Here is a 26,067-nt window from a genome sequence, read left to right on the forward strand (position 1 = left end):
CACTCCCGCCTGTCAACACCCCTGTACACACAGCACTTGCAGCCTTGAAGGTCACCTTCTATCTTCACTCGTACTTCTCCACTGCAGAGACATTTTTCCCCCCAGACTTAACATGACCTTTGATAAAGATGTGTTTGTGGTTCTCAGCCAAGATATTTTGGGGGCTTGGTGCTGAAAAGGGGACCTCAACACAGGAGGGGGCCCTAGACCTGAAGGTGCATCTAGAAATCAGAGAGGAGGGAGGAAGGGAGACCTGAGCAGCAAAGAGCGAAGAATTGACAAACATGAGACACCAGTCTCTCAGTATGAAACCAAATTTCTATAATGCTGGGGATTTTCAAGGTCATTTTATCACAGACACTTTATCTTGTCTCCTAATTTCCCATAAACAAGCTGCTTTTTGAACTCTTGGCCTGCCGGGGATGCCAAGAAGGCCAGCTGAGTCAGACACCGGCAGAGAGGAATTTCAGTTCTCAAGACGCTTTTACTGCTTATCTGGGTCCTCAGTTTCCCTATCTGTTGACTGACCCCAACCTGGAGGGAGGGGCTCATAGTTTTCTTCAAGCAGCAGAGACCCTGGAAGGACCCTGATTCTCTGGAAGTGTTTCACCTTCAGACCTACCATGGGGAGCCCCTGGTCACTCCAATGTTGATGAATAAGCATCCTCCATAATTAAACTCTCAACTACCAAGAGGCCTCTTTCAAAGTCCCCTCCCCACACTGATCGGAAGGCTTACCATTGGAACTCCGCAAGCCAGCACGAGAGCTGCCCCAGCAGCACCCGCAGGCTGCTGGGGCCATTTGGAGACTCCCTAATTGCTTACCGCTCTGTAATCTGAGCATCCAGAAGCACACTTTCAGCAGGCACATCAAGCCCATGTAAGCCTGTAAGTGCTGCATCCGGTGGGTGTAGGATCACTCCCACCCACCTCCACTGCCCTGACACCCCAGGATTACCTGATGCATGCTCTCCACACAGGCCATGAGGTCATCACTCTCCCCCAACAGCCATCCTAGCAGGACTGGGAGTCCAGGGGCCAGCTGGTCCCACTGCTGGAGCAGGTCACACAGCACAGCCAGGGCCAGATCCAGTGCGATGGAGGCGTCCACCCGGCAGAAGGCAAATTCTGTGGAAATGAGAGAGGTGCACCATGAATGTGCTGCTCAGGGCCAACTGGGGAGGCTGTGCAGGATTCCAGGAACGTTAAAGGCTTCAGGTAAAATCACTGCCAGGTACTTCCCTGGTGGCACAGTGGTTAAGGATCCACCTGCCAATGCAGCAGGCACGGGTTCGAGCCCTGGTCCAGGAAGATCCCACATGCCACGGAGCAACTAAGCCCATGCATGACAACTACCGAGCCTGCGCTCTAGAGCCCACGAGCCACAACTACTGAGCCCACGTGCTACAACTACTGAAGCCCACGTGCCTAGAGCCCGTGCTGAGCAACAAAGAGAAGCCACCACAGCCATAAATAAATAAACAAATAGATAGATAGATAAATAAATAAATGTAAATAAATAAATAAACTAAAAAAACAAAAAAGAATCTGCCTTACCAATGCAGGGGACATGGGCTTGATCCCTGGTCCAGGAAGGTCCCACATGCCGCGGAGCAACTAAGCCCGTGCACCAGTACTACTGAGCCTGTGCTCTAGAGCCCGTGCGCCACAACTACTGAGCCCGTGCGCCACAACTACTGAAGCCTGCATGCCCTAGAGCCCGCACACCACAACTACTGTGCCCACGCGCCGCAACTACTGAAGCCCGTGCACTCTAGGGCCTGCGTGCCACAACTACCGAGCCTGCGTGCTGCAGCTACTGAAGCCCGCCCACCTAGAGCCCATGCTCCACAACAAGAGGAGCCACCGCAATGAGAAGCCCGTGCACCGCAACAAAGAGTAGCCACCGCTCGCCGCAACTAGAGAAAGCCTGCACGCAGCAACGAAGACCCAACGCAGCCAAAAAAAAAAAAAGGAAAATCACTGCCACTAGCCTGGCAGGGAAGCTGGTGGGATAGTGGGATACGCTCACTAAGAGTTATTAATCCTCTCCTGAATCCTGCTGTCTGTGCAGCTAGAATGAGTCATAGGCCTGAATCCCACCATTTCCATGCCCCCTATCCCAGTGTGGACAGAAGCAGCCCCACCTACAAGACTAGACATCTATCTCCCCTCAGCCCTTCTAACTGGAAGGATATCACAAAAGCTTCCCACCCAGCGTCTCCTCTGCAGGCCTGCAGACAACGCCTGAACTCCATTGCTTTGTCCCTTCCTCTAAACCAAATCCCACTGAGCACGTAACACATTAACTCTCTAACATCTTAGAGCAGGGCATCAGCAAACTTTTTCTTAAAGGGCCAGAAGGTAAATATTTTAGACTTTGGGAGTCTTACAGTCTCTGACTGAAAGCAGCCATAGAAAATATGTAAACACATGGTTGTGGCTAGGTTCCAATAAAACTTTATGTTACAATAAAATTTGACTTTCATGTAATTTTTATTTCACAAAATAATATTCTTCTTTTGATTTTTTCCAACCATTTAAAAATGTAAAAACCGTTTGTAGTTCACAGGCCGTACAATGACAGGTGGGGGGCTGGAATTAGCTCATATTCTGCTGCCCTCTGTTAGCGTGAAATCGTTTTTCAGAGACTCGTTTTCTTAGCTGGCTGGAGGAAGGGTGCTAAAAGAGTCCAATGGGGTGCAGAAAGAGGAAGTGGGTGCCTTGGGGAAACCATTGCTTACTTCACCATTTTGCCTTAGACAGTCCTATATATGGGTTTGAAGGAAGGCTCAGGGCATTGACATTTCTGCTAACAACCCCGCGTCTCCCACCCCCAACCTGGAGGAGGCCTGAAACGTAGGACTGAAATCCCACCGCACAGACAATAAATCTCTATGGATGCATCCATACACCAATGCTTGTCTTTCAATGACACACTTCTACTGAGACCTCATCTTTCTCAAATCCACATCTCCACTCCAGCCCACAGACCTGTCCGTGACCATTTGGCCCTCAAAGAGACTTGCTCAGCACACAGGGAGAAGCCTCAGAGTCTGGAATGGAAAGCTGAGTTCCCCAGGGCATTGAACTAGGCTTAGTGGACCTATTAGGTGCCAGTCCCTAAGCAAGTCCTTTCTCTCCAGTCCTTCAGCATCCTTTGGGTTGGGTATTACCATCCCTACTTCACAGATGAGGAATCCAGGCACAGATATGTTAACTCACTTGCGTACAGTCAGAGAGCTTTAAGTGGCTATAAAGAAACCGGAATTGACAACAAGTTTCGTGGTGCATGCAGAGCGCAGATTTGGAGGATTAGCACCAACATTCCAGAGATGTAGGTCTTCCTGGTGAGATAAACAGAGTTGGTGAACCTCCAGCAGGGCCAGCACTACACAGAGCCCATGACTCACGGAAGCAGCCAAAGGATCAATGTTACTATCCTCAGAGCCCCAAATCAATCCCTCAGGACACCTGCCCCTTAGGCTCTGCAGCCTAGAATCAGGCTTCAAACTGGGAAACAGAAAAGGTTGGGGGGAGGCGTGAAGGTACATTTTAGCTGTCGGTGTGAGCCATGTGTTGGTCCAGACTTCACCTATAATACAATCTCTACTTTTATCTCTACTGACTCCCCTGTGTAGTTCTCAACTGGTTTAGAGTCTGTATGGGGCAGAGATACCATTAATCAGCATCTTTCAAACCTCAAAGAACTGAAAATACACATGAAGATCAGCATACAATTAAACACATAGCAGATGCTCAAAACATTCCAGTTTATGGCTCTAGAGATCATGAAATCTCTTCCTTTACCCCACTTGATTTGGTTTGAATACTAACACAGGGACTGCCACAAAGAAATCAAGCAATAAGTTGATAATAACGAACACCTTCCTTCTATTTGAACTCTTATTGCTCCCACCACCAGGAGGGAGGTATCCTTATTTAACAAACAAGGAAGTTGTGCTCACAGAGGTTGGGTAACAGGTCCAAGTTTGCACAGTTAGCAGTGGTGGCACTGAGCTAAGTCTCCCTCAGTCATAGGCCAACCCCCCCCACTGCAGGGAAGCCATGGAGAAACACTCCCAGTAACCCATGGAGATGAATAAGTCAGACTCAGTTTTATCACTTTTATTCATGAAAAAGAGCTCCCAGCTGGGGGCCATATTTTGAAAAAAAGGGTCAAAGCTGTAAGTCCTCAGTATTCTGGCACCAGCAGCAGGTCAGCTTATCTTGGAATCTTCCAGAAAAACCTGCCCTCTGATTCACCCGTTTTCCCCCCAACCCTTCTTTTTGTCTCCTTAAGGCAAGGACTGAAAGCCCCATAGGGAAGAAAACAGTTTCATCCACCAGCAAAACCAGTGCCTGCAGCTCAGGCAACATTCCTGCTGGGTCCATGAAGAACACTTGGAGGTGACCAGAGATGCCACCAGGAAGGCCAGACTGATGCACCTGCCCCACCTGACACGACACACATCCTCCATCCTGCACCATTTTGCTGTGCACCATGCTTAGGAGGTGGCAGGAGAGTGACAGGAATGACGGAAGCACAAGAGGAGAGCTGGTGTGTTGGCTGGAAGTGAAACCTACTAGAATTATAACCATCCAAACACTGACCCTGCAAGGTGAGGAGAGATGGGGAAGGGACACTGGGTTGGGGGTGAGGGCAGGATTAGTTGGATTTAGACCTGCGTGAGGGGCCAGATGCACCTCACCAAGTTCCCTCTTTTTCTACCTTGCCCTGGATGAAGATAGCTCAGCCAGAACAGCCCAGATCTCTACTGGCCAAATGCCTTCTGAAGGGGAGGCTGAAGAGTAGGGGGAGGAATTTTTCACCTAACCATGCAGGCCAGCCAAGCTCTCACAGGCCTGCAGGTCCATCGAGGAAGCAAGAAAGCAAGTGACCAAGCAACAAGTGTGTCGGAAGAATCTGTTGTGTGTCCAGAACAGCCAAAACAATCTGGAAAAATACAACAAAACTGGAGGACTCATACTTCCCAATTTCAAAACTGGCATAAGGATAGACATAATATAGATCAATGGAATAGAACTGAGTGTCCAGAAATAAACTCTCACAATTACAGTCAATTGATTTTCAACAAGGGTGTTAAAACAACTGGCTGCTGGGAAAGAACAGTCTTTTCAACCAATGGAGCAAAGACAACTGGATATTCACATGCAAAAGAATGAAACTGGACCCCTACCTCACAACATATATAAAAATAATCTCAAAATGTATCAAAGACTGAAGTTTAACAGGTAAAGCTATAAAACTCATAGAAAAATACAGGAGTAGGCAATGGTTTCTTAAATGTGACATCAAAAGCACAAGCAAAAAAAGTTAGACTTCATCAAAATTGAAAACTTTTGTACTTCAAAGGACATTAAGAATGCAAAAAAACCTCACAGAATTGGAGAACATACAAGGGATTTGTATCTAAAATACATAAAAAACTCTTAAAACCCAATAATAAAAAGACAAATAACCCAGTTAAAACCTCTGCAAAGGGTCTGAATAGACATTTCTCCAGAAAAGATATACAAATGACCAATAAGCACATGAAAAGATACTTAGCATCATTAACCATCAGGGAAAGACAAATCAAAACCACAATGAGAAACCACTTCATACCTACTAGTATAACTTTAATAAAAAAGATAGATACTAAGTTTTGGTGAAGATGTAAAGAAATTAAAACTCTCATATATTGCTGGTAGGAATGTAAAATGGTGCAGCCACTTTGGAAAACAGTCTCAAAGCCTCTCCTGCTCTTAGGCATATAACTAAGAGAAGTAAAAAAATATATGTCCACACAGAAATGTGTACATGAATGTTCATAAGAGCATTATTCATAAAAGCCAGTAAGTGGTAACAACCAAAACGTTCATGAACCAATGAATGCATAAATGAAATGTGGTACATCCATGCAGTGGAATATTATTCGGCTATAAAAAGGAATAAAGTACTGAGACACGCTACAACACAGATGAACCTTGAAAACATGCTAAGTGAAAGAAGCCAGACACAGAAGACCACATATTGTATGATTCCACTCATACAAAATGTCCAAAACAGGCAAATCATAGAGACAAAAAGTAGATTAGTGGTTGCCAGGGGTTGGAGAATGAGGAATGACTGCTGATAGATACAGTGTTTCTTTTTGAGTTGATGAAAATGGTTCTCGAATCAGATAGTGGTGATGGTTGTACAACCTTATGAATATACTGAAATTTGTACAAATGTACACTTTAATTTGATGTATTTTATGCTATATGCATTACATCTGGGCTGGGGGGCATGGAGAGTGTGGAAGGTTGAAAAATGGCCTCCCAAAAGTTATCTATGTCAAGTCCCCAGACCCTGTGAATGTTACTTTACATGGAAAAAGGGTCTTTGGAGATGTGACTAAGTTGAGCCCGATACTGAGATGAGGAGATAATCTTGGATGATCTGGGTGGCCCCTAGATGCCATCACAATTGTCCTAATAAGAGAGGGGCAGGGGGAGGTTTGACACTAGATGCACATAGGAAGACACACAGAGGAGAAGGCGATGTGAAGACAGAGGCAGAGGCTGGAGTGATGCAAGCACGGAAATGACGACAGCCTCCAGAAGCTGGAAGAGGCAAGGGCCGGATTCTTCCCTAGAGCCTGCAGAGGGAGTGTGGCCCTGCTGACCCCTTAAGTTCAGGCTTCTGGCCTCTAGAACTGTGAGACGATAAATTGGTGGTGTTTTAAACCACCAAGTTCGTGGCCGTTTGTTACAGCAGCCACAGGAAACTAATACGGAGGAACCAAGGGTAAGCTGTGGGATTTCTTTTTGGAGTGATGAAAATATTCTAAAATTGTTTGTGCTGACGGTGGCATAAGTCTATGAGTATGATAAAAAACACTGAATCATACTCTTTAAATGGGTGACTTGTATGGTATGTGTATGGCATATCTCAGTAAAACTATTATGTTAAAAAAGAAACTCTGCTATGTGCCCAAGTTAGTTCCAGTTGCTGGGAGGAAGCCTGGCCACAGGGCCTGCCTGGAAAGGAGCCAAATGTCTAGGGCCCTCAAGCTTGCTTGTGGGGTCCAGGCCTCAGGTGCTGGAGGAATCTGCAGAGGTGAATGGTTGGGTCAGAAGGTGGAGAGAAGGCTCGAGAAGACTTCCGGGAGGAGCTGGGACTCTGCCTGGCCCTTCACCATATAGTCAGGAAACAGGTGCTGATGGTCTGCTCTGGGGCCGGTGCTGTGCTAAGTACTGTGGGAAAGCAAAGCAAGTGGCTGACATGTGCTGTCCTCAGGAAGCTGGTGGTCTAGATTGGAAGGTAAGGCTAACACTCAGGCAACAACAGGAATCAGGTGCTCCATGGAGTGGTCTGGATCCCAAGAGCTGCAGGAGTCAGGGGAGGGGAGACGTCAGTGCGGGGGAAAAATCATCTCCTAGACTCTCCCCCACTGGCTACGTAGCTAAGGCGAGCCCCCTCTGGGAGCGCTTCAAGCGGGAAAGGGGTGCTGGCACACACTCATGTCTGTGGGGGACAGTGCAAGGCAGACTGGATCAACACTCAGTCACTTGGAAGCGAGTTGGAAGCCCAACAAATGAGTGTTTAGAGCTGGTTAATCCTGTGCTTTCCATCCTTGAGAATGAACAACTCGCTTGGATTGCAGTGGAGGGCAACAGACAAGAGGCTGCCGCGCTGCTGCCGCGCACACTTCCTCTCGCTACTGCTCCGGCCACATCAGGGCTCTCTTGCCAAGGCGGACCCTGGGGATCAGAGACTCCTACTTGCTCCCCTGCCATCTTCTTTCCCACCTCCATGAAGAGGCCCACCTTGGGGCTGGGAGCTGAAGTGCAGGTTTCACGCAGTGTGCTGGATCCACTCAAAGTCCCAGCCTGTGTCCCCTGGCTAAGAGAAGGGATCATTTCTAGGCAGGTAGACAAGCAAGTCACAGGCTTTGAGATCATTTTCAACTGTACTGATTAAAATGAAAGTGCCGACATAGATTTTTTCTATGCTGCCAACCTTAAAAACCAATTCAGAATATTGAATTGGATTCAATTCTTGAATCTTGGATTAGAAACCTACCATCTGATTCTAAAGTATCATGGGGGAGATGGCTTCTAGACCAAGGCCATTGGTCAAGCCTCCTTCCCAGTCCTTCCCAAGAGAGGTCAAGTCAGCCCAGGAAATGCTGAGCAAATGGTGATGGGTTGGATTCTCCCTGCCACCAGCTCTGGAGAATCCTGTTTCAGGCATTTGTGGAAAATCCCTCAACCCTGCCACCCAACCAACTCTCTGCTCCCCCCACCCATTTACCCATCAGTTCAAGCTTTTATCTCCCCACAAGTCTTTATCGATCACCAGACAGGGAGTTGGGAGGGAGGGGGGACTGTGAGAAACATGAGGAAAATTCCAGGCCCTTCTCTCAGAGAGCAGATAGTTTAGTCAGAGGCAAGCTGACACCTATGAAGTGTTAGGAAACAGTCCAAGACGGTGCATGACAGGGACTAATTACACCATTACTAGCAGTAATGAAAGGAGAAAAAAAAAAAGTGGGGAGTGGGAGGAGGGAGAACTTCACGGAGGGGACACTGGGGCAGGCAGGGGCCAAGCACAGCTGGGATGAAAAGGAGGTGCAGGGAGATTAGACCTGCCTGTTGAAGAGGGGGGTTTGGGGGAGCTGGAGGTGAAGATGGAGGGGCAGACGGCCTAGAGCAGGCCTGGGGGCAGGCAGAGTTGAGTGAGTACAACTGTGCTTCCTTTTTTGTGAGTGAAAATATTTTAAGGTTTCACTAAGCTGTTTCCAGACAACTTCATCATTTCCAGTCTTCTCCATAGATTCCTTCACATCCCCCTCAGCAGGGCAAGAGCCTGTATTTTAACTGGTCATGAGAAACAAGTGTGGAACCAAAGCTTGGTTCAGCTGCTGACTCTGCCATTCACCTCTTGCAGAGTCTCCAGGAACCTCGCTGCCTGACCCTCTGACCCTCTACCCCTAGAGCCGAGGCTCTCTGCTCTCCAGGGCCCTCGGAGCCAGGGCTCAGAGGTGGGATCTCCAGGCACTGTGGTCAGTGAGAGGACTTCCTAACCCATCAAAGATCATCATCTCAGACGTACTTTACCATGAAACAGAGCTCCCAGATGACCCCGACCTGAGACAGATGACCCAGAGGAAGGTCTGTCCTAAGGAACGGAGAGAGGTGGCCCCTCCAGCAGCTCTGATGAGCCCAGCAGGAAGTCTGGGTCGGGGAACATGGGTATTGGCGGTATTAGTCTCTGTTCTTTAGCTGAATGTTTCGAAAATTTCATCAAAGAAGACGTGAATGTGCCAGTCGGTGCTCCCAAGGGCAGCCCAGCAGGTACTGAGACCACTGCCCATGCACTCACGGATCTACGTCGTGCCCTGGATGAGTCAGCCCCTCCCCTCACTCCCTCTTGGCCATGGTACTAAGTCTGGCCAGGAACTCAGACTTCAGCTGGCCCAGGTGGACCCCTCTTCCTCCTCCTACTTCTGTTTCTTCTTTTTGTTTTTTAAGCCCTGAAAACCACTGTATAAAAGACCGTACACGTAGGACTTCCCTGGTGGCGCAGTGGTTAAGAATCTGCCTGCCAATGCAGGGGACACAGGTTCAAGCTCTGGTCTGGGAAGATCCCAAATGCCGTGGAGCAACTAAGCCCCGTGCGCCACAGCTACTGAGCCTGTGCTTTAGAGCCCCGTGAGCCACAACTACTGAACCTGCGTGCCACAACTACTGAAGCCCACACACCTGGAGCCCGTGCTCCACAACAAAGAGAAGCCACCGCAATGAGAATCTCACGCACCGCAACAAAGAGTAGCCCCTGCTCGCCACAACTAGAGAAAGCCCGCACGCAGCAATGAAGATCCAACACAGCCATAAACAAACAAACAAACAAACTTATTAACAAAATCCAAAAAGACTGTACACATAGAGGCAACCAAACACATACCAGGGCTCCAGGGTTCCCAGGCCCCACGGGACCCAGCAGAAGCACCAGGCAGCAGTGCAAATGCACTGCTGGGTCCTCACACAAGTTTGGTACAGCTCACATGGTTTTTTAAAAATCAGATTTCTCATAAAAATCCAAATGCCTAGCATCTTTGGAAAATTCAGAAAATTAGAACCTGATGTGTCTATGCCTGTGTTTTACTGCGACTTAACAGCTGCTTGGAGCACAGCAGTGGCCACGCCCTGTAGGAGGCATCTGTGTGCCCTGTCTGACCCTCCTGCCTCCCACCTCACCACTGCAGGCATGCGGGCTTGTGGCGCCTGCACTAGGGTACCCAGGAGGGCAGCTGGCCTCCAGCCAGCCCCTTACCTGTACAAACGAGAACACCGAGACCCTCGAACAAAGCTCTCTCCTCACGTCCCCCCCACTGCTTGCTGGGCCTTCCCTCTCCCTCCGCCTCTCACAGCTTTGATTTCCTCATCATTCCTTCTGTGTGATGGATCTTCTTCCTCATCTTGACTTAGCCAGGCCTACTCATCCCTCAGGACCCAACTCAAGTCCTGTGGTCCGGGTCTCTCTAGCCCACTGTGACCTGTCTCTGCTCGTACCTGTATTCAATGTGGTCACCGATGGTGAGGAAACGCATTCCGTGGCTGAGCCCCATGTCTCTCCTTTTCCTGGGGTCACCCATGAGATAGCAGTGGGCACACAGCAGATACCATTCACTTGGCGCTTGGCTGGAGTCTTGTACTAAAGCAATTGACTTAGGGCTTTGTTGAGTTTCCCCAATGGGAAAACCTCAAGATCGCCAAGAGTCTGGTCACACGTGGAGACAGGATTATTGTTGCCACTTTACATTTAAGGTTATTGAGGTTTAGAGAACTTACTCTTTCAAGATCACCCAGGTTGTAAGCGGTAGGGTCAGATACAAACCCAGATACAGGCTTGTCTGACTCCAGAGCCTGTATTCTGGACCATTCTGCTAAGCTACCTATAAATGTTGAATGAACAGATGGATGGATGAATAAACTGATTATTTCCTGTTTGCCGCCCCCCACCTCCCACCCCCGGACCCATTCTTTGTCCTTCTCTATCCTGCTCAGTGCTCCAGGAATTTGATCTCCATGGATCAACCCAAGTTTCCTTGCCACCTGGCTTCTACCTAGATTCTTCTAATAGGGAGGGAACACTGAGATTTTGGAAGGCAGGAAGAGAGAGAAGTTGGGTGTTTCTTTCCTGTATCCTTCCCTGCAAGTTGCCAAGGTTCTGATGGTGGCTGTAACCCCTAACTCAGCTCCCACTGGGTTCTGTAACCTCAGTCCCTCTGCTCTCAGCTGCAGGGTGCTAGGGGCAGTGGTAGTTTCCTACCGCTGCTGGTCTCTAAGTGCCTCCCTTTACCTGGCAGTTCTCAACCTCGACATGTTACCCCCAGGGGACATCTGCCAATGTCTGGAGACATTTTTGGTTGTCACAATTCAGAGGAAGTGATGCTACTGGCATTGCTGGGCAGAGGCCGGGGATGCTGCTAACCATCCTACAATGCCCAGGACAGTCCCTTCTCCAAAATGTTGACAGTGCAGAGGCTGAGAAACCCTGCTTTAACCCTACCCACAGCCTTGCACAACTGCAAAGAGTCCCTTCAGTGAAGTCTCTTGAAGTAAACACATGGAGGGAGGGATGGAGCTCTTCAGAGTTCATCAGGAACCAGAGGCCTGGGTCTCTATCTGGGGCAGAGGAGGAGGAGTTCACCTCCTCACCCCCTTTTTCTGGAAGGCAATCCCTAGCCTTACCCCCACCAGCTCTCTGGGCAGAGAGGTGACAACAGGTAGAAAGCAGCCACGTGAGATGAACAGCCTGCTACAGAGCCCTTTCTGTCCGGCAGTGGGAAAATATTCCAGTTCTGGAGGGAAAGGATAAAAAAAACCATCATTGGGCCTCCCTGGTGGCGCAGTGGTTGAGAGTCCGCCTGCCGATGCAGGGGATACGGGTTCGTGCCCCGATCTGGGAGGATCCCATATGCCGCGGAGCGGCTGGGCCCGTGAGCCATGGCCGCTGGGCCTGCGCATCCGGAGCCTGTGCTCCGCAACGGGAGAGGCCACAGCAGTGAGAGACCCGCATACCGCAAAAAAAAAAAAAAACCATCATTTGAAATTCTAAAAATACTTGGGGAAAAAAATCTTTCAAATATTAGTAATTTGCTTTTTCTTAATTTTCTAGCTATTTTCATATGGAACAAATGATCTGGGTTCCCAAAAGTTCCTGTAGACCCAGCCCCCAAAGACTGAGATCCCCAAAGGTATAGTCATGTGCCTGATGCAAACATTTTTCCTGGTGATCTATCATGAAACCAGAGATACTGCAGCAAATCCTTTGTTTTCATTTTAAAGAAAAGCTGTATTTTTAAAAAAACCTTTATTTTTAAGGTTAAAAAAACTATAATTTAAAAAATGTGGGCACACCTCAAATCACTGGGTAAATATATATACGTATATTTCCCCTCCCTCCCGGTTTTAAAAATGGATACAGCCTACATGAATGAAAACAAGTAAGCATTTCCTAAGAGTTAAAAGTGTGCACTTCTTATTCAGTAGGGCCATACTTCACCAAAAAGGGGTTGATAAATTAAATTACAGCTGGTTAATAGTTCACTTGGCTCAAAGCTTATAAAAATACTTCCATTTGTTCACTTCTAACCACACCAAAGAATAAGAAATGAATTCAAACAAATATCACCCTCAGGCAACAACACTGTGGAAAAGACCTGGTTCTCCTAGAGGCTTGCAGTCTGAGGAGAAGGGAGTGGCACCCACCAGCTCTCCACCTTTCCAAGGAACTGCAGTTTTGTGTGCAACACCCTGTCCCATTTCTTGTGGTGACCTCCCAAGGTCAGCGGGGAAGAGTAAGGCACACGTGGACTTTGTCCATGGCTGTTCCAGAGCAGGATAACCAAGGCGTGCCCCTGGGGCCCTGGTGTGTGAAGGGGCCACAGGGTGACGGATGAGCTGCAGCCACACCAGAGACGCTCTGGATGATAGCGTTGGGCCCACACTTGGCATTCCTCTGTTCAGTGAGGATAAATCATGCCAGCCCTCCCTTCCTGCATGGGGTGCTAAGGCAGCCTCTTGTCCCCAGATGAGCGGGGCCCTCTCCAGCACTTCCCTTGCACTTGGCCTGCTCCTTGGTGATTTCACTCTGTTGAGCTTCCCAAAGCGGGCAATCACCTCCACCTCTTCGTGGAAATTGAGCGCCTTGTGTGCTTTATTCCTCTCTACAGGGTCACTCACCCTAAAGTGCTCCTCCTGGAAGGGGCAATCTGACCCCTCTCTCCCTGCCCCTGCCCAGTGAGCCAGTGAGGGCAGGCAGGAGAGCCTTTGATGGAGATGGGGTACAATGAGGATGCCTACAGATTGGGAAGCCCTCTTGGGGGTGGGGGGAAGCTGGGCAATCTGAGACTGCTTCTTCCATCAGCCTCTTCTTCCTCTGCCTGGGCAGAGTTCAGCAGCTCTGCAGGCACATTCCACATTCCTTATTCACCAGCTTGGATCTTGCAGTTTCTCTTTTCCCTTTCCTTGAAGTCACTCTAGATTTCTTTAGTTGATTTCACTATTGGAATTTCTTTCTCTTACAGGGAATTTCTTCTCAGCCTGAGCTCTTAGGACTGACCAGCTCCTTCTGAGTTCTTCCTGAGGCTTCTCTGGCCCTCAGCGCACTCCCTCATACTCCTCCCTGGTTCCCCACTCCCATCCTCAACCCTTTCAGCTTATTCAGGGCTTGAGGTGGGAGAGAGGAAGAAACCAAATGACTGATTCATTTCAGCACAGCTGTTGTGAGCACAAGGCGCTGTGCCGGGAGCCAGAGCTCCCCTGAAGATGTGTCCAGTCCAGGCCCGGGACACAGCACAAAGCTCCAGATGGGGGGCTGCCCAGCTCCCACAAACACACTGGTGGGATATGGAAGGTAGTGGATGAGGATGGTCCGGAAGTGTATCTGAAGACTAGAAATTTGAAATCAGAAACATCCAGGATGGCAATTTTTCTCTCCTGAGAACCTTCCCACTATCACCTCCCAGCCTCTATCCAGAATCCAGAAAGCTCCCTTATAGGTATCCTCTCCTCATTCCCAGGCTTTTACAGCTCTAAACTGAACCAAGACAGCCCATGGTAATATAATGAGCGAATCAAGGTATACACAACTCCTAAACTCACAAAGTGATTTTTTAATTAATTAATTTATTTTTATTTTTGGCTGCATTGGGTCTTCGTTGCTGCGTGCGGGCTTTCTCTAGTTGCGGCGAGTGGGTCTGCTCTTTGTTGCGGTGCTCAGGCTTCTCATCGCAGTGGCTTCTCTTGCTGCGGAGCATAGGCTCTAGGTGCGTGGGCTTCAGTAGTTGTGGCACGCGGGCTCAGTAGCTGTGGCTTGAGGGCTCTAGAGTGCAGGCTCAGTAGTTGTGGCGCAGAGGCTTAGCTGCGGCATGTGGGATCTTCCCGGACCAGGGCTCGAACCTGTGTCTCCTTCGTTGGCAGGTGGATTCTTAACCACTGTGCCACGAGGGAAGCCCCTCACAAAGTGATTTTAAGATATATAAACAGTGCTCAAAATGTAAGTGCCTGCTCAAAATGTAAGTGATTTCAAAGTTTCTGGGGAGTTTGTCCCTTGAGATTGAGCTCACTCCCAGGTTACCCAAGGCCTTCCCTATCTGTGGCCAACATTCCCCAGCAGCCTCCCTGCAACTGCAGTCGGCCTCCCAAAGGCATCAGAACCACCTGCTGCCATGACCCGGGGCTGGGGGAGGTGAGGCTGAGGCTGGAGAAGCCTGAAGGGAGGGAAGCGAAAGGAAGGGAGAGGCCACAGAAATTCTCATTTTTTAAGAACAAGCCAACGAAGCTATGATCATTCAGAGAATACAGAGCAGTGAGGCTCTGGGTTTTTAGTAACTAAAAAGGAGAAAAGATCAAACTGTGGCAGGATGGATGTACATTAGCTGCTAGGAAGAGCATCTGGGTCTTAAGGGTTTTGAGGCCCTGGAGTTCACTGCCCACAGCAGCTCCTTTGCTTTCAGCATCAGCCCTTCGGTGGGGAGGGTGGGAGGAGGCATTAGGAGGAGGAGGAACTCTGGGAAGAAGCCGGTTGTTTTTGACCTTGAGGATGTTTTGATCTTGCCATGAATGTTACTGGTAAAAACAATCAACATAAAACTAAACTGACAATGGCTAAATAGCACAAGATAAAATTCATAATAATCGACCAAAGAAGTCACTCTGTTTGTGACCCTGAAAACTGCAAATGATAATAATAATAACTAGGGGGGAAAATGTGACTTGGTGGAAACGAACATACAAACACAAACAAAAAAAAACTTGACGAAGTCTAAAACTAGGTATGGTAAAACTCTTACTAAAATTTTTGACTTAAAAAGCAAACCTTCACCGACAAATTTATAGATAAAATAGTTGATACTTAAGAAAATAAGGGAGAACATTAGAAAATTTTAACTGCTCTACAGAGAAAATCAATCAAGGAATTAAATTGGCTTGATGGAGTTACACTGGAAAATAATTTCTTAATGAAAATTTATTAATGTTGGTATAATTCAGATTAAAAATTTGTACTTACATGGAGTTGCCATGTTCTCCAACTCAAAATGGTGAGGTCAAAACACAATGAACTCATTTTGAAATTTCGGTTGGCTTGAAGGGACAGAAAGGAAGCAAGTCTCCTCTGAATTTCGTCCTTGCTCAAGGAGTACTCTGGCCTGCTCCCAGAGCCTTCCTGTCCCTAAACTCGTAGCCTCCCACCTCTCATCTGAATCCAGTCTCTGGCGGTGTGAGCAGTGCTTTGGCACTCTCTCCTCAGCTACTTCCTGCCCTTTCTTCTCAGGGGCAGCTCATCTCTGGCCCTCACCTCTGTATCCACAGTTACCTGTCCTGATAATTATATCTCTCCATCCCCACTGCCACTCTGAGGTTCACCCTCACAGGTCTTCCTTCTGGAATCATGGCAACCTTCCAACCAGCCTCCTTGCTTCCAGTCTTATCTTTCTTGTCTCTAAGCCATCCTCTACCCTATGGTCTGGGTGACCTTTCTAACACTTCCTTTAAAAGTCTTCAGTGGCTCCTCAAAGCCCAAGTGTCCTAACTCCTTAGCATGAAAGGCTCTTTCTGCCTGGCTCCCCTGCCTCCATAGTCACAGGACTAAGTACGTCCATGGCTCTCTTGTATCACACCCCCATCACTAGTAGATTGGCCATACCAGGCTTTAGATCCACATCTTCCTTCATTCTGGGCTGTTGAGTCCCTCTCTCATTAAGTTCTTCCCTCGCCTTAGTCCAACCTTTTCAGCATCTCTGGTGACCTCTTCGTTTCCAGAGAGACTCCTGGTTCCTCAGCCTTATTCCTTCAGTTTCTTTCCAGATCTAGCAGAATGAGGTCAATGTGTCTTAGAGGGTGAGTATGGGGCAGTACACACCTGCTATTCCTTGTCAGAGCAGACCTAGGAGAATCCATCAAGAAAGGACCTCCATTTCCTCGAAAAGTTAAACACAGAATTCCCATATAATCCAGCAATTTCACTCCTAGGGATACATCCAAAAGAACTGAAAACAAGTACTCAGACAACAACTTGTACATGAATGTTCACAGCAGCATTATCCACAATAGTCAAAAGGTGGAAACAATCCAAATGTCCATCATTGGACGAACAGATAAACAAAATATGGTATATCCATACAACAGAATATTACTTGAGCATAAAATAAATGAAGTACTGATATATGCTACAACATGGATGAAGCTGGTAAACATTATGCCTAGTGAAAAAGGGCAGGCAGAAAAGGTCATACATTATATGATTCCATTTATATAAAATATCCAGCATAGGAAAATTGATGGATACAGAAAGCAGACTGGTGGTTGCAAGGAGCTGGAAGGGGAGGTTAGGATAGGAAGTGACTGCTTAATGGATGTGGGATTTTTGGGGGGTGATGGTGACAACCATCATCACCCGCTAGTTTCTAGTTCTGAAACTAGCGGGTGGTGATGGTTGCACAATATTATGAATTACTCAATGCCACTGAAGAGTATACTTTATAATGGTTAATTGTAGGTTATGTGAATTTCACTTTAATAAAAAAAAAATACAAAAAAGAAAACACCTCGGGGCTTCCCTGGTGGCGCAGTGGTTGAGAGTCCGCCTGCCGATGCAGGGGACATGGGTTCGTGCCCCGGTCCGGGAAGATCCCACGTGCCGCGGGAGCGGCTGGGCCCATGAGCCATGGCCGCTGAGCCTGTGCGTCCGGAGCCTGTGCTCCACAGCGGGAGAGGCCACAACAGTGAGAGGCCCACATACAGCAAAAAAAAAAAAAAAAAAAAAGAAAACACCTCTTTGGAGATGGAGCCAGAGGGTATGCCAAGAACAGAGGATGCCGGGTAATTCAATTCTGTACCCTTGTGGCTTTAAATAAAAGTGGTGGGTAAGAAAGGGGCTCTTCAGTGAGTACTGCTCCCCAGGACATAGTTCCCAAAGACCAGCCCTGAGCAGGTGTGTGAGGGGTGGGAAGGTGAAGGCGTACCTAGGGGTAAAAAGGGCAAAGGGGGCAGAGGGGCCAGCCCTCCCTCCTGCTGCACGTACTGCCTCACACAGGGACGGAGGTTTAAGGCTGGGGGACTAGAAAGGTTGCAAGCCGAGGAGGGTGGTCTGAATGGCCAAGGAGGAGGGAAGCCTTGTCTTCCTACACCTCATCACATTCGGTAATAAAGCAAGACATCTTACGCCTAGAAGCACCTGCCAGGTAAGACTCATATGTAAGTGGAGCCCGTGAAATAGAGTTTTATGCACAGAGCAGAGATCAGATCACAAAGCTGTAAGGAGAAATCTTTCTACCCGAATTACACAGACCCACTCGTCTGGTTTCCATTTCATTGCCTGAGTCTGTTTTATAGTTGTGCTTTTTCATGAAAGCTTTTTAGGGAGGCTATTCCCTGATGTCATGCAAAAAAAATGTCTGAATACAATTATGTTACAGAGCAGCGCTCTTGGAAGAGAACTCAGCCACAAAGCTTGCTGGTGTCCTGTTTCCTTCCCTTTAAAAGCCATTTTGTCTGCTCTCTAAAAACAGAAGCCCCCAATCCCAGCTCTTCCGGTCCCTCTATCTGTCAGAGTGCCCAGCGGCACTGAGCTGGGAAATGCATGCAGAACTGGGGACCCCCCCAGGGATGTGGGCGGGCCGTCAGGGAGTGGTGTCCAGCTCTGGGGACCAGCATACGGTCCTGAACCGCCTTGTCTAAGGTCACACATCTTACAGTCAAGATGAGGAACAGCTTCCTTCTATAGGCTTTCTCAGGAATCCCCTTGAGAACCTCCTTTCCACTTCCTTTCTATCCCCTTGCCTGATTCAGACTTGCCTCCAGGGCTCGGGGAATGGTTTTTCTTAAAAGCTCTTATGAAAAACAGCTCTTCTCAATCAAAATCTGTTCTATTGTGAGCAAATTCTCCTCATTTTTCATCCTGTCCCTGTTTCTTTCTCCTCCTGCCAGAAGGCTCCATATTGCTAACTTTCCAGGAGAGGCTGTGCCTTCTTTCCCTCAGGCTCTGACTCAGACAGGTCAGCCTACGCCTTCTGCCACTTGTAGACAACGCTCGCCCCCTTCGCACTCAACAATCACTCTCTTCTTTTGAAGTCCAAACTAACCACCTCCCTGCTCTTGTTAATCCTTTAACTAGAGACCTGGCCTTTCTCAATGACGCAGTCATTGCCACCCAACTGGTGACTTCAACATCCATAAAGATATCCCTCCCAGTATGTGGTTTTGACATTCTTCAACCTCTTTAATTCCAGTACTCTCCATCTCCAGTTTCACTTTACTCCCAATAACCACGATAGCATCTGAGACCTTGTCATTACTTAGAATTGTTTCGACTTCAAGATCTCAAATTCTAAGCTTTTTCATCACTTTTAAATGAATATCCTCATCGCTAACATTTATGGAGCTCTCATGATGTGTAAGCACTATCATAAGTACTCCATATAAATTAATTACATATGTATTCATTACAATGACCTTTTGAAGGTTTTGCGAGCCCCATTTTATCAATAAGGTAAGCAGAGACACGTGAGGGTATGGGATTTAAACCCCATAGTCTATATATAGTCTATAGTTCCACTGGAACTTCCCCCTCACCCTAATCCTGACCATCCTTGACCCTGCCCTTCTCTCAGGCCACCACTTGCCTCTCTCTGTATATCCTGGGCTCCCTGGGTCTGGGATGCTCTTCCTTGCCCCCATTTCCCTTGTCAACTTGATCTCATTCCAGGCTCAACAGTGCTCCGTAACCACCTATCCCCAAACCCATCTACTGAGCCACCAATTTCCACTGAAGGGAGGCAGGATGCCCACTGGGCTCTCTATACATTCATGCTCTTTCATCTCAACTGGCCTCTTGCTGCCCCCTGGCTATCCTCTCATTCATTTTTGGTGACTCCTAACTGAACCTCTGTATAAACTCTTCCAACCCTCTCCCTCTGTCCCTATATCCTACGCCCTAACCACTCACCCTTACAGATTACCTTGTCTTCTACAAAAGACATTCAGCATAAGCTCAAACTTCTGTCCTCCCCAACTTCAAAATTTTCCACTGATTCTTTTGAAACATTAGCTTGAAGGCAGAGCAGGGTCTAGGAAATGTGGTTTTAGGACAAGGGAGTAATGTCAATATTTATATGAGAGACAGCCTAGAGAGGGAGAAGGGGAGCCTAAAGACACATGGGAGAAAAGGGCACTGTGGCTGAAGAAAGGTCACGGGGCTGGCATAAGGTGCTGCATGAAGAATGTGTGGAGGTGAAGGAGCATTTTGTTTTGCTGAGTTTGAAGGGGGCTGGATTAAGAAGAGCGATGATGCTATACAGTGTACTTACTTTTAAACTCCTTGAAGCTGGCTTCTGACCTTCCCACTACAGGACCCTCTCTCAACTCTCACTTAATGACATTTCCTCAGTCCTTATACTCCTTGACCTGACCTTTTGATGGTGATTGGCATGGCTGACCAACCCTGCCCTCTTGATAGTTTTTCCTTATGTGGGTTCCTGATGATGGAACCTCTTGGTTTTCTTGACGGGTTTTCAGTATTTCCTTTGCTAACTCCCCTCCCAAACCATTACAATGGTCTCCTACAAATGCTCCCTACCTTTCATTTCTCTCTCTCCCCACCCCCAATCCATCCATTTATCTCTCTTTCAATATATATTTATTGAGCCCCTACCATGTGCCAAGCACATGGGAGCTATTAAACTGTAGTTGAAGTAATCTTAATGTATAGCTCTGATCATGTTACTTATTTGTTCAAAAATTTTTACTGGTTCTCTGGTGCAAATGATATCCAGATTCTTTGCCCTGGCACTCCGGGTTTTAGTGGACATCTGTTGTTTTTGTGACCTAGCTGCCATTCACCTTCTCTGGAGAGCTGTACCCCAATCATCCCCTGGAGCGCCAGCCCCTGCACACCTTTAGTCCACATGGTTTGGGTGTGGCTAGCTGCCCCCTTCCCCCCACTCCAGGCATGGGCACCTGCCCCAGGTCTAAGCCACTCAGGGCATCATGTTCCTTGCCTCAGAGATTAGTTCCAGGATGGGCCAGGAACCCAACTACAGCCATTAAAAAAGCATTTAGGAACTTCCCTGGTGGTCCAGTGGTTAAGACTCTGCACTTCCACTGCAAGGGGCGCGGGTTCGATCCCTGGTGGGCAACTAAGATCCCACATGCCACACGGTATGTGCAAAAAAAAAAAAAAGCCTTTAAAAATAAAGAGGGACTTCACTGGTGGTGCCGTGGTTAAGAATCTGCCTGCCAATGCAGGGGACAAGGGTTCGAAACCTGATCCGGGAAGATCCCACATGCCGCGGAGCAACTAAGCCTGTGTGCCACAACTACTGAGCCTGTGCTCTAGAGCCCACGAGCCACAACTACTGAAGCCCGCGCGCCTAGAGCCCATGCTCCGCAACAAGAGAAGCCACTGCAATGAGAAGCCCGCGCAGTGGGCTTCAGTGAAGAGTAGCCCCGCTCACCACAACTAGAGAAAGCCTGTGCGCAGCAACAAGACCCAATGCAGCCATAAATAAATAAATTTATTTAAAGAAAAGATAAAATAAAAATAAAGAGACTTTACTGACACAGGCCTTGAATAAGTGAAGATGCAAAGGCTAGAGCTGCTGCAGCCATCTTAGAACACCAAGGGAAGTGAGAGCTTATCTGAAAACAGAACCTAACAGCAGAGAAGAAAAATGGAGAGAAAACAGGTCCTTGGGACACTGTCTGAGCCCTTGAATCATGCCATGACTGAAGCCAGCCCCCACCCCAGAACTCTCAGTTACACGACCCAATATGCACCCCCTGGGCTGGAGCGGGTTGGATCGGACTTTCTGTCTTTTGCATGTGAAAGAGTCTTGCTTGATCCAAAGGTCCTCCGAAGCATCCCAGCTTCATCTCACCACACCCTACTCGCATATGAAGGCTTGTATACTAATTTATTCCTTTCCTCACACTTGGCCATCTCTGTCTCTCTGGAATGCTCCCCATCTTTTCCATCTTCTCTCACTCAAATTATATCTAAGCTTCAGTTCTAATAGACTTTCCTCCAAGAAGCCATTCTCCAATTTCCCCCAATAACAAATGTTTGTCGAATAAATGACTAACTGAACAAACAATGACACAGAGAAACAGGGTCCAAGGAGGGGGTTCGCCAAACTGCTGTACAGACCTGAGTTCCAGAAATCCTGTTCGTCACCCCTCAGGGCTTGGGACTTTCTTTTCCCATCTTCCTACTGGTCTAAATCCCTGCTTCCTACACTCTTTGGTCATCATTTCCCAGAAAATTTCCCTTGGGATGCTGGCTTTTTAGAATGTTAGTAGACACTTAAAACAGAAAACTCCAAACTCTAAAATCAACCCAAGGAAAAAGAAAAAAAAAAGAAAGAAAAAAAAAGATCTGGCTATTAAATATGTTTGGAAAATTCTGGGTTAAACAAAGATTCTTGTTTTTAATGCATGGAGGTGGGATGGGGGCAGGATGTGTAGCCTTTCTCCAATTTACTCATAAAACAAGTACCAGTACAGAGGGAGGTGCCACATTCTTCCCTGCAGACAAGCTTCGGTTGAAGGTAGTGCAGATTATTTTATATACACATATAAATATCCTACCCTTTGTTCAAGGTGCCTATTTGCTCTGCACAGAGACTATTATGAACACAGAAAACGGTTCATTGTTAAACACGGCATGCTAAGTGGTTTTGCTTTCTGGCAAATCTCCAAACCATAATTATTAAGGGACTCTGAGCTGCTGAGGAATTCTTGGGTTACAGAGGCTTTGATCTGCCCCCGTCTTCTCTCCACAACATAAATTTCCACGGTGCGGCTGACTTTCATTGTTTGTCCCCAGCAGTGGGGCAGCTTCGAAGGTGAGGACTGAACAGCATTGCAAGGTGAGCAGGTAACTGCTGAGACTGTGCTCTGGCTGAAGCCCTGAGCCCACTGGAGCCCCGCACGGCTGTAACCAAGGGAATGGATAAGCTCTATCCAAGTATTGGACTCGGAATGCGGTGACCTCAAGTCTTCCATTTCCCACATGCTCTGGGAAGCCCAGGTTGTGGGCCTCTCTCAGGATCGGGCTTCCAGCTGGTGGAAGCTTTGTTATTTTATTCCCATCAAAGTTGAGAGATCTGGTCCAAAAGCCTTTGGGTACCTCCAGCTATTTGGCAAGTGTTGACCTCAAACCCAGGCAGCTGTCTTCTAGACAAAGTGAAGATACCTCAACTCGGTCACAAACCGTTAGGTCAAACTTTTGACAGTGCCAAACTCCTTTCTACTGAAACACAGGATGGAATGTCAAGGAGAACATACCTATGCCTTCAGCCTCCTTTAAATTCTCCCCTGCCTGAAAAGAGAGATGGGAAAGAACACCCAGATGTTCATGAAGCTACAATAGAAGGAATTAAAAGATGCCTCTAAAATAAAGTGGTAAGTTTCTCTAATTGGGAGAATGAAAAGGATTCTGTAACGAACAGCAAGCTTCTAGTTTTCTACCATTAAAGAAATATCATTTAGCATTTGGATTGAGGACAGAACCTTGTTCACTTTTTGACATTTGTTTTTCTTTCTACTTTCATACAGCTGTGAGATATGTGATCACTCCCATTTTATAGAGGACAAAACCGAGGCCAAGAGAGTAGAGCCAACTGGTTCAGGACAGAGGAGACTCTCTGATTCCCAGATCACTATTCTCTCTCGAGTTGGCACTGCCCTTCAAAGGTCTCCTTCCCAGATGGGAAAGCACCTCCTCAGTTACGGGCCCTCTGTTGGTGGGTGGAGAATGGGGATGGAGAAACACAGGCAAGGAGAGAATGAGGGAGAAGACAGAAATCAGGGTCGCTCAGGGCAGCAACTAGAAACCAGAGGTTCTAATGCAGAGGAAGCTCAGAGAACTGCCCAGACCTCGCCTGTGTTGGCGGGGCGGGGCGGGGAGAGGAGCCAGAATAGAGTTTCCTTCTAGTGTCAGCTCCCATTGGGAGAGGCAGAGAATAGAAGAACACCAGGGGGGCCTAGTAATGGGCCCCAACCATGCTCTTCACTGTCTGTTGGAAGCTGCTGCTCTCTGGGAAGGAGTCAGGTGATCAATCACAAAGAGGAGAGAGGAGAACCCCTCCCTGGGCAGCTGGGCCCAGTTCCAAAAGGCTTGTTTGTGGGGCAGTACACGAGGCTTCTGAGCCTCCTGCCCTGAATGGGTCGACTTAGCAGGACCCCCTTTTGTCCCCTGACTTCAATCTATTCCACTCCCCTCCTTCCCATTGGCATCTGTCTTAGAAAGATGCAGATGAGCTCATTCCGGAAACGGACCTTTCTTCCCACTCACGGGGAAGGTCAATGATTCACGTAGCTAAAAATAAACTTAAGGCCACCTATCAATAAAAGGAAAAGAAACACACACACAAAAAACTCAATTCCCCTGCTATTTAAATTACAGCAAGGAACATAAAACCTTATTTAGTAAGTATAACCAGCACTCAAATATGTAAACTTTAATTACATGTTCTGGACCAGTGAGAGTAAAATGAGGAGAAAAGGAGGAGGAAAGGTGAGGGTAGGGGAAAGCCGCAAACTAAAGGAGAGAAAGCCCAGGGGTAGGAGGTGAGGCCCCAGCTCAGAAGTAGGGAAGCAAGCAAGAAGCGGGAGGAGGCACAAAAAGGTGGAGGGGGAGGGGACTTGCAGTGCTCTGGGCAATGCTTATTCATGGGCAGCTCTTACCTACAACTCCTACTGATCTTCATCCTTAAACTTTCAGGTGCCCCCCCTTGGAATGGGGGAGCCACAAGAGTCCACTGGAGAAAAACCGTTGAATTAAACAGAGGACCCCAGCTGAATTAGAATTTTAGGTAAATGATGAATACCTTTTCAGCATACGTTATGTCCCAAATACTGCATGGAGCATACTTACACAAAAAAGTTTTTCGTGATTTATCTGAAATTTAAATTCAACTGGGTGTCCTGGGACTTCCCTGGTTGTCCAGTGGTTAAAAATCCGCCTTCCAATGCAGGGGACCTGGGTTCGATCCCTGGTCGGGGAAGTAAGATTCCACATGCCACCCGTGGGAGTGGGTGCTGCGCGCCGCAACTGAGCCCATGCACTCTGGACCTCACACGCCACAACTAAAGAGAAGCCCACGTGCCTCAACGAAGAGCCCATGCACCGCAACGAAAGATCCCGCATGCCGCAATGAAGATCCTGAATGCTGCAACTAAGACCCCGATGCAGCCAAATAAATAATAAATAAATAAAGAACAAGAACAAAAACAAATTTAACTGTGTGTCCTGTATTTTTATTTGCTAAATTTGGCAACCCTGTACTGGAGGCCAAACCGTTCTTTGGACCAGAACACAAAGACCAGGCCAATATTTATACTGAGGGTTGGGGGGAAAATCAAGTGGAAGGCCACTTTTGGAAATGAATGAAGCAGCACAGAGATTTGCTAGGCAGGATGGTAGTCAGCAATTGAGGGATATCAATCCTCCAAGTTTTCTCCTCCTGAGCTGTCTATTTCCTGCTATTCTCCGCTAGTACAGCTGTTGGCAGCCCCTCTCCCAGCCAAGGGTCACGGAGACTAAAAGGCGTAACCGTACACAGAGTTACACTGAGATTGTGGATAACTTGGCCTGTGTGGGGCTTCCTGAAGATTCTGAAAGATTCTGGAGGTTCTAAGGTGGAGAGTGACCTTGCAGAACACTAAGGAACAAGTAAAGCCAAAACAAAACGCAGTCGATAATCTAGGGTGCTAAAAAAAATATTAACCTCAGTTTTAGTCACTGTCACTTTCCTAGTGATGTGACTGAGCCCAGGCCACTGTGCTCAGGGGAGGGGGCATTGAAGCTGCCCTCAAACGGAAGCTCCAGGTTCACCGAGCACTTGTTGAAGAGGACACAGGAGCCATCGCTACTGCCCTTGCTAAGGGGCCAAGAGACCATCTTGGGGCTGAAACAGAAAGAGCTGCCTCTCCCGAGTTCTGATCCACGGGGCTCCGGGGAAAACCGGCAATGTTACAAATTGCCCAACATTTGACTACAATTGAGTCAGCACGTGTTCTGTTCACCCCTGTTCCTATTTACTCTGATTGCACACCCAGACAGTTCATGCATTTGAGCTCCTTGCCAGGTCCCTGCAGGTACCAGAGACTGTAATTCATAATATATGGCCTTCTAGACTTTAAAAAATTATGTATTTACGTAAAACTATTATTATTTATAAGTGGGATCATTCAACAAATTCTGTTCTATTTGCTTTTTTCAGGTAACGATATATCATGAATACCTTTGCATATCAGTTCATAGAGATTTACTACATTATTTTTAACTGCCCTGTGGTATGGGGATATATCCAACTTTATTTAATGTCCTTTGATGGACATTTAGGTTGCTCCTCCTTTTCCTGCTGTAAACAAGATTGAAAGGAATAACCTTGTATGTGTATCTTTGCACTTGTGCACATGTTTCTATAGGGTAAATTCCTAGAAGTAGAATTACTTGATCAATTGGTATATATATAGATTAAAATTTCTATAGATAACATTAAA

General features: G+C 47.5%; 1 protein-coding gene across 4 annotated transcripts in view; it reads right to left on the reverse strand.

The window, feature by feature from the left end:
- Positions 1-26,067, reverse strand: part of THADA (THADA armadillo repeat containing) — a 312,101-nt gene that overhangs the window by 1,253 nt on the left and 284,781 nt on the right. For all 4 annotated transcript variants that reach the window (XM_060116779.1, XM_060116777.1, XM_060116778.1 and 1 more), the window contains one exon: positions 959-1,128. In XM_060116779.1, the coding sequence (XP_059972762.1) occupies positions 959-1,128 (170 nt within the window). The remainder of the gene's footprint in view (positions 1-958; positions 1,129-26,067) is intronic.

This window comes from Mesoplodon densirostris, chromosome 14, assembly GCF_025265405.1.
Source record: "Mesoplodon densirostris isolate mMesDen1 chromosome 14, mMesDen1 primary haplotype, whole genome shotgun sequence".
NCBI classification, from domain to species: domain Eukaryota; kingdom Metazoa; phylum Chordata; class Mammalia; order Artiodactyla; family Ziphiidae; genus Mesoplodon; species Mesoplodon densirostris.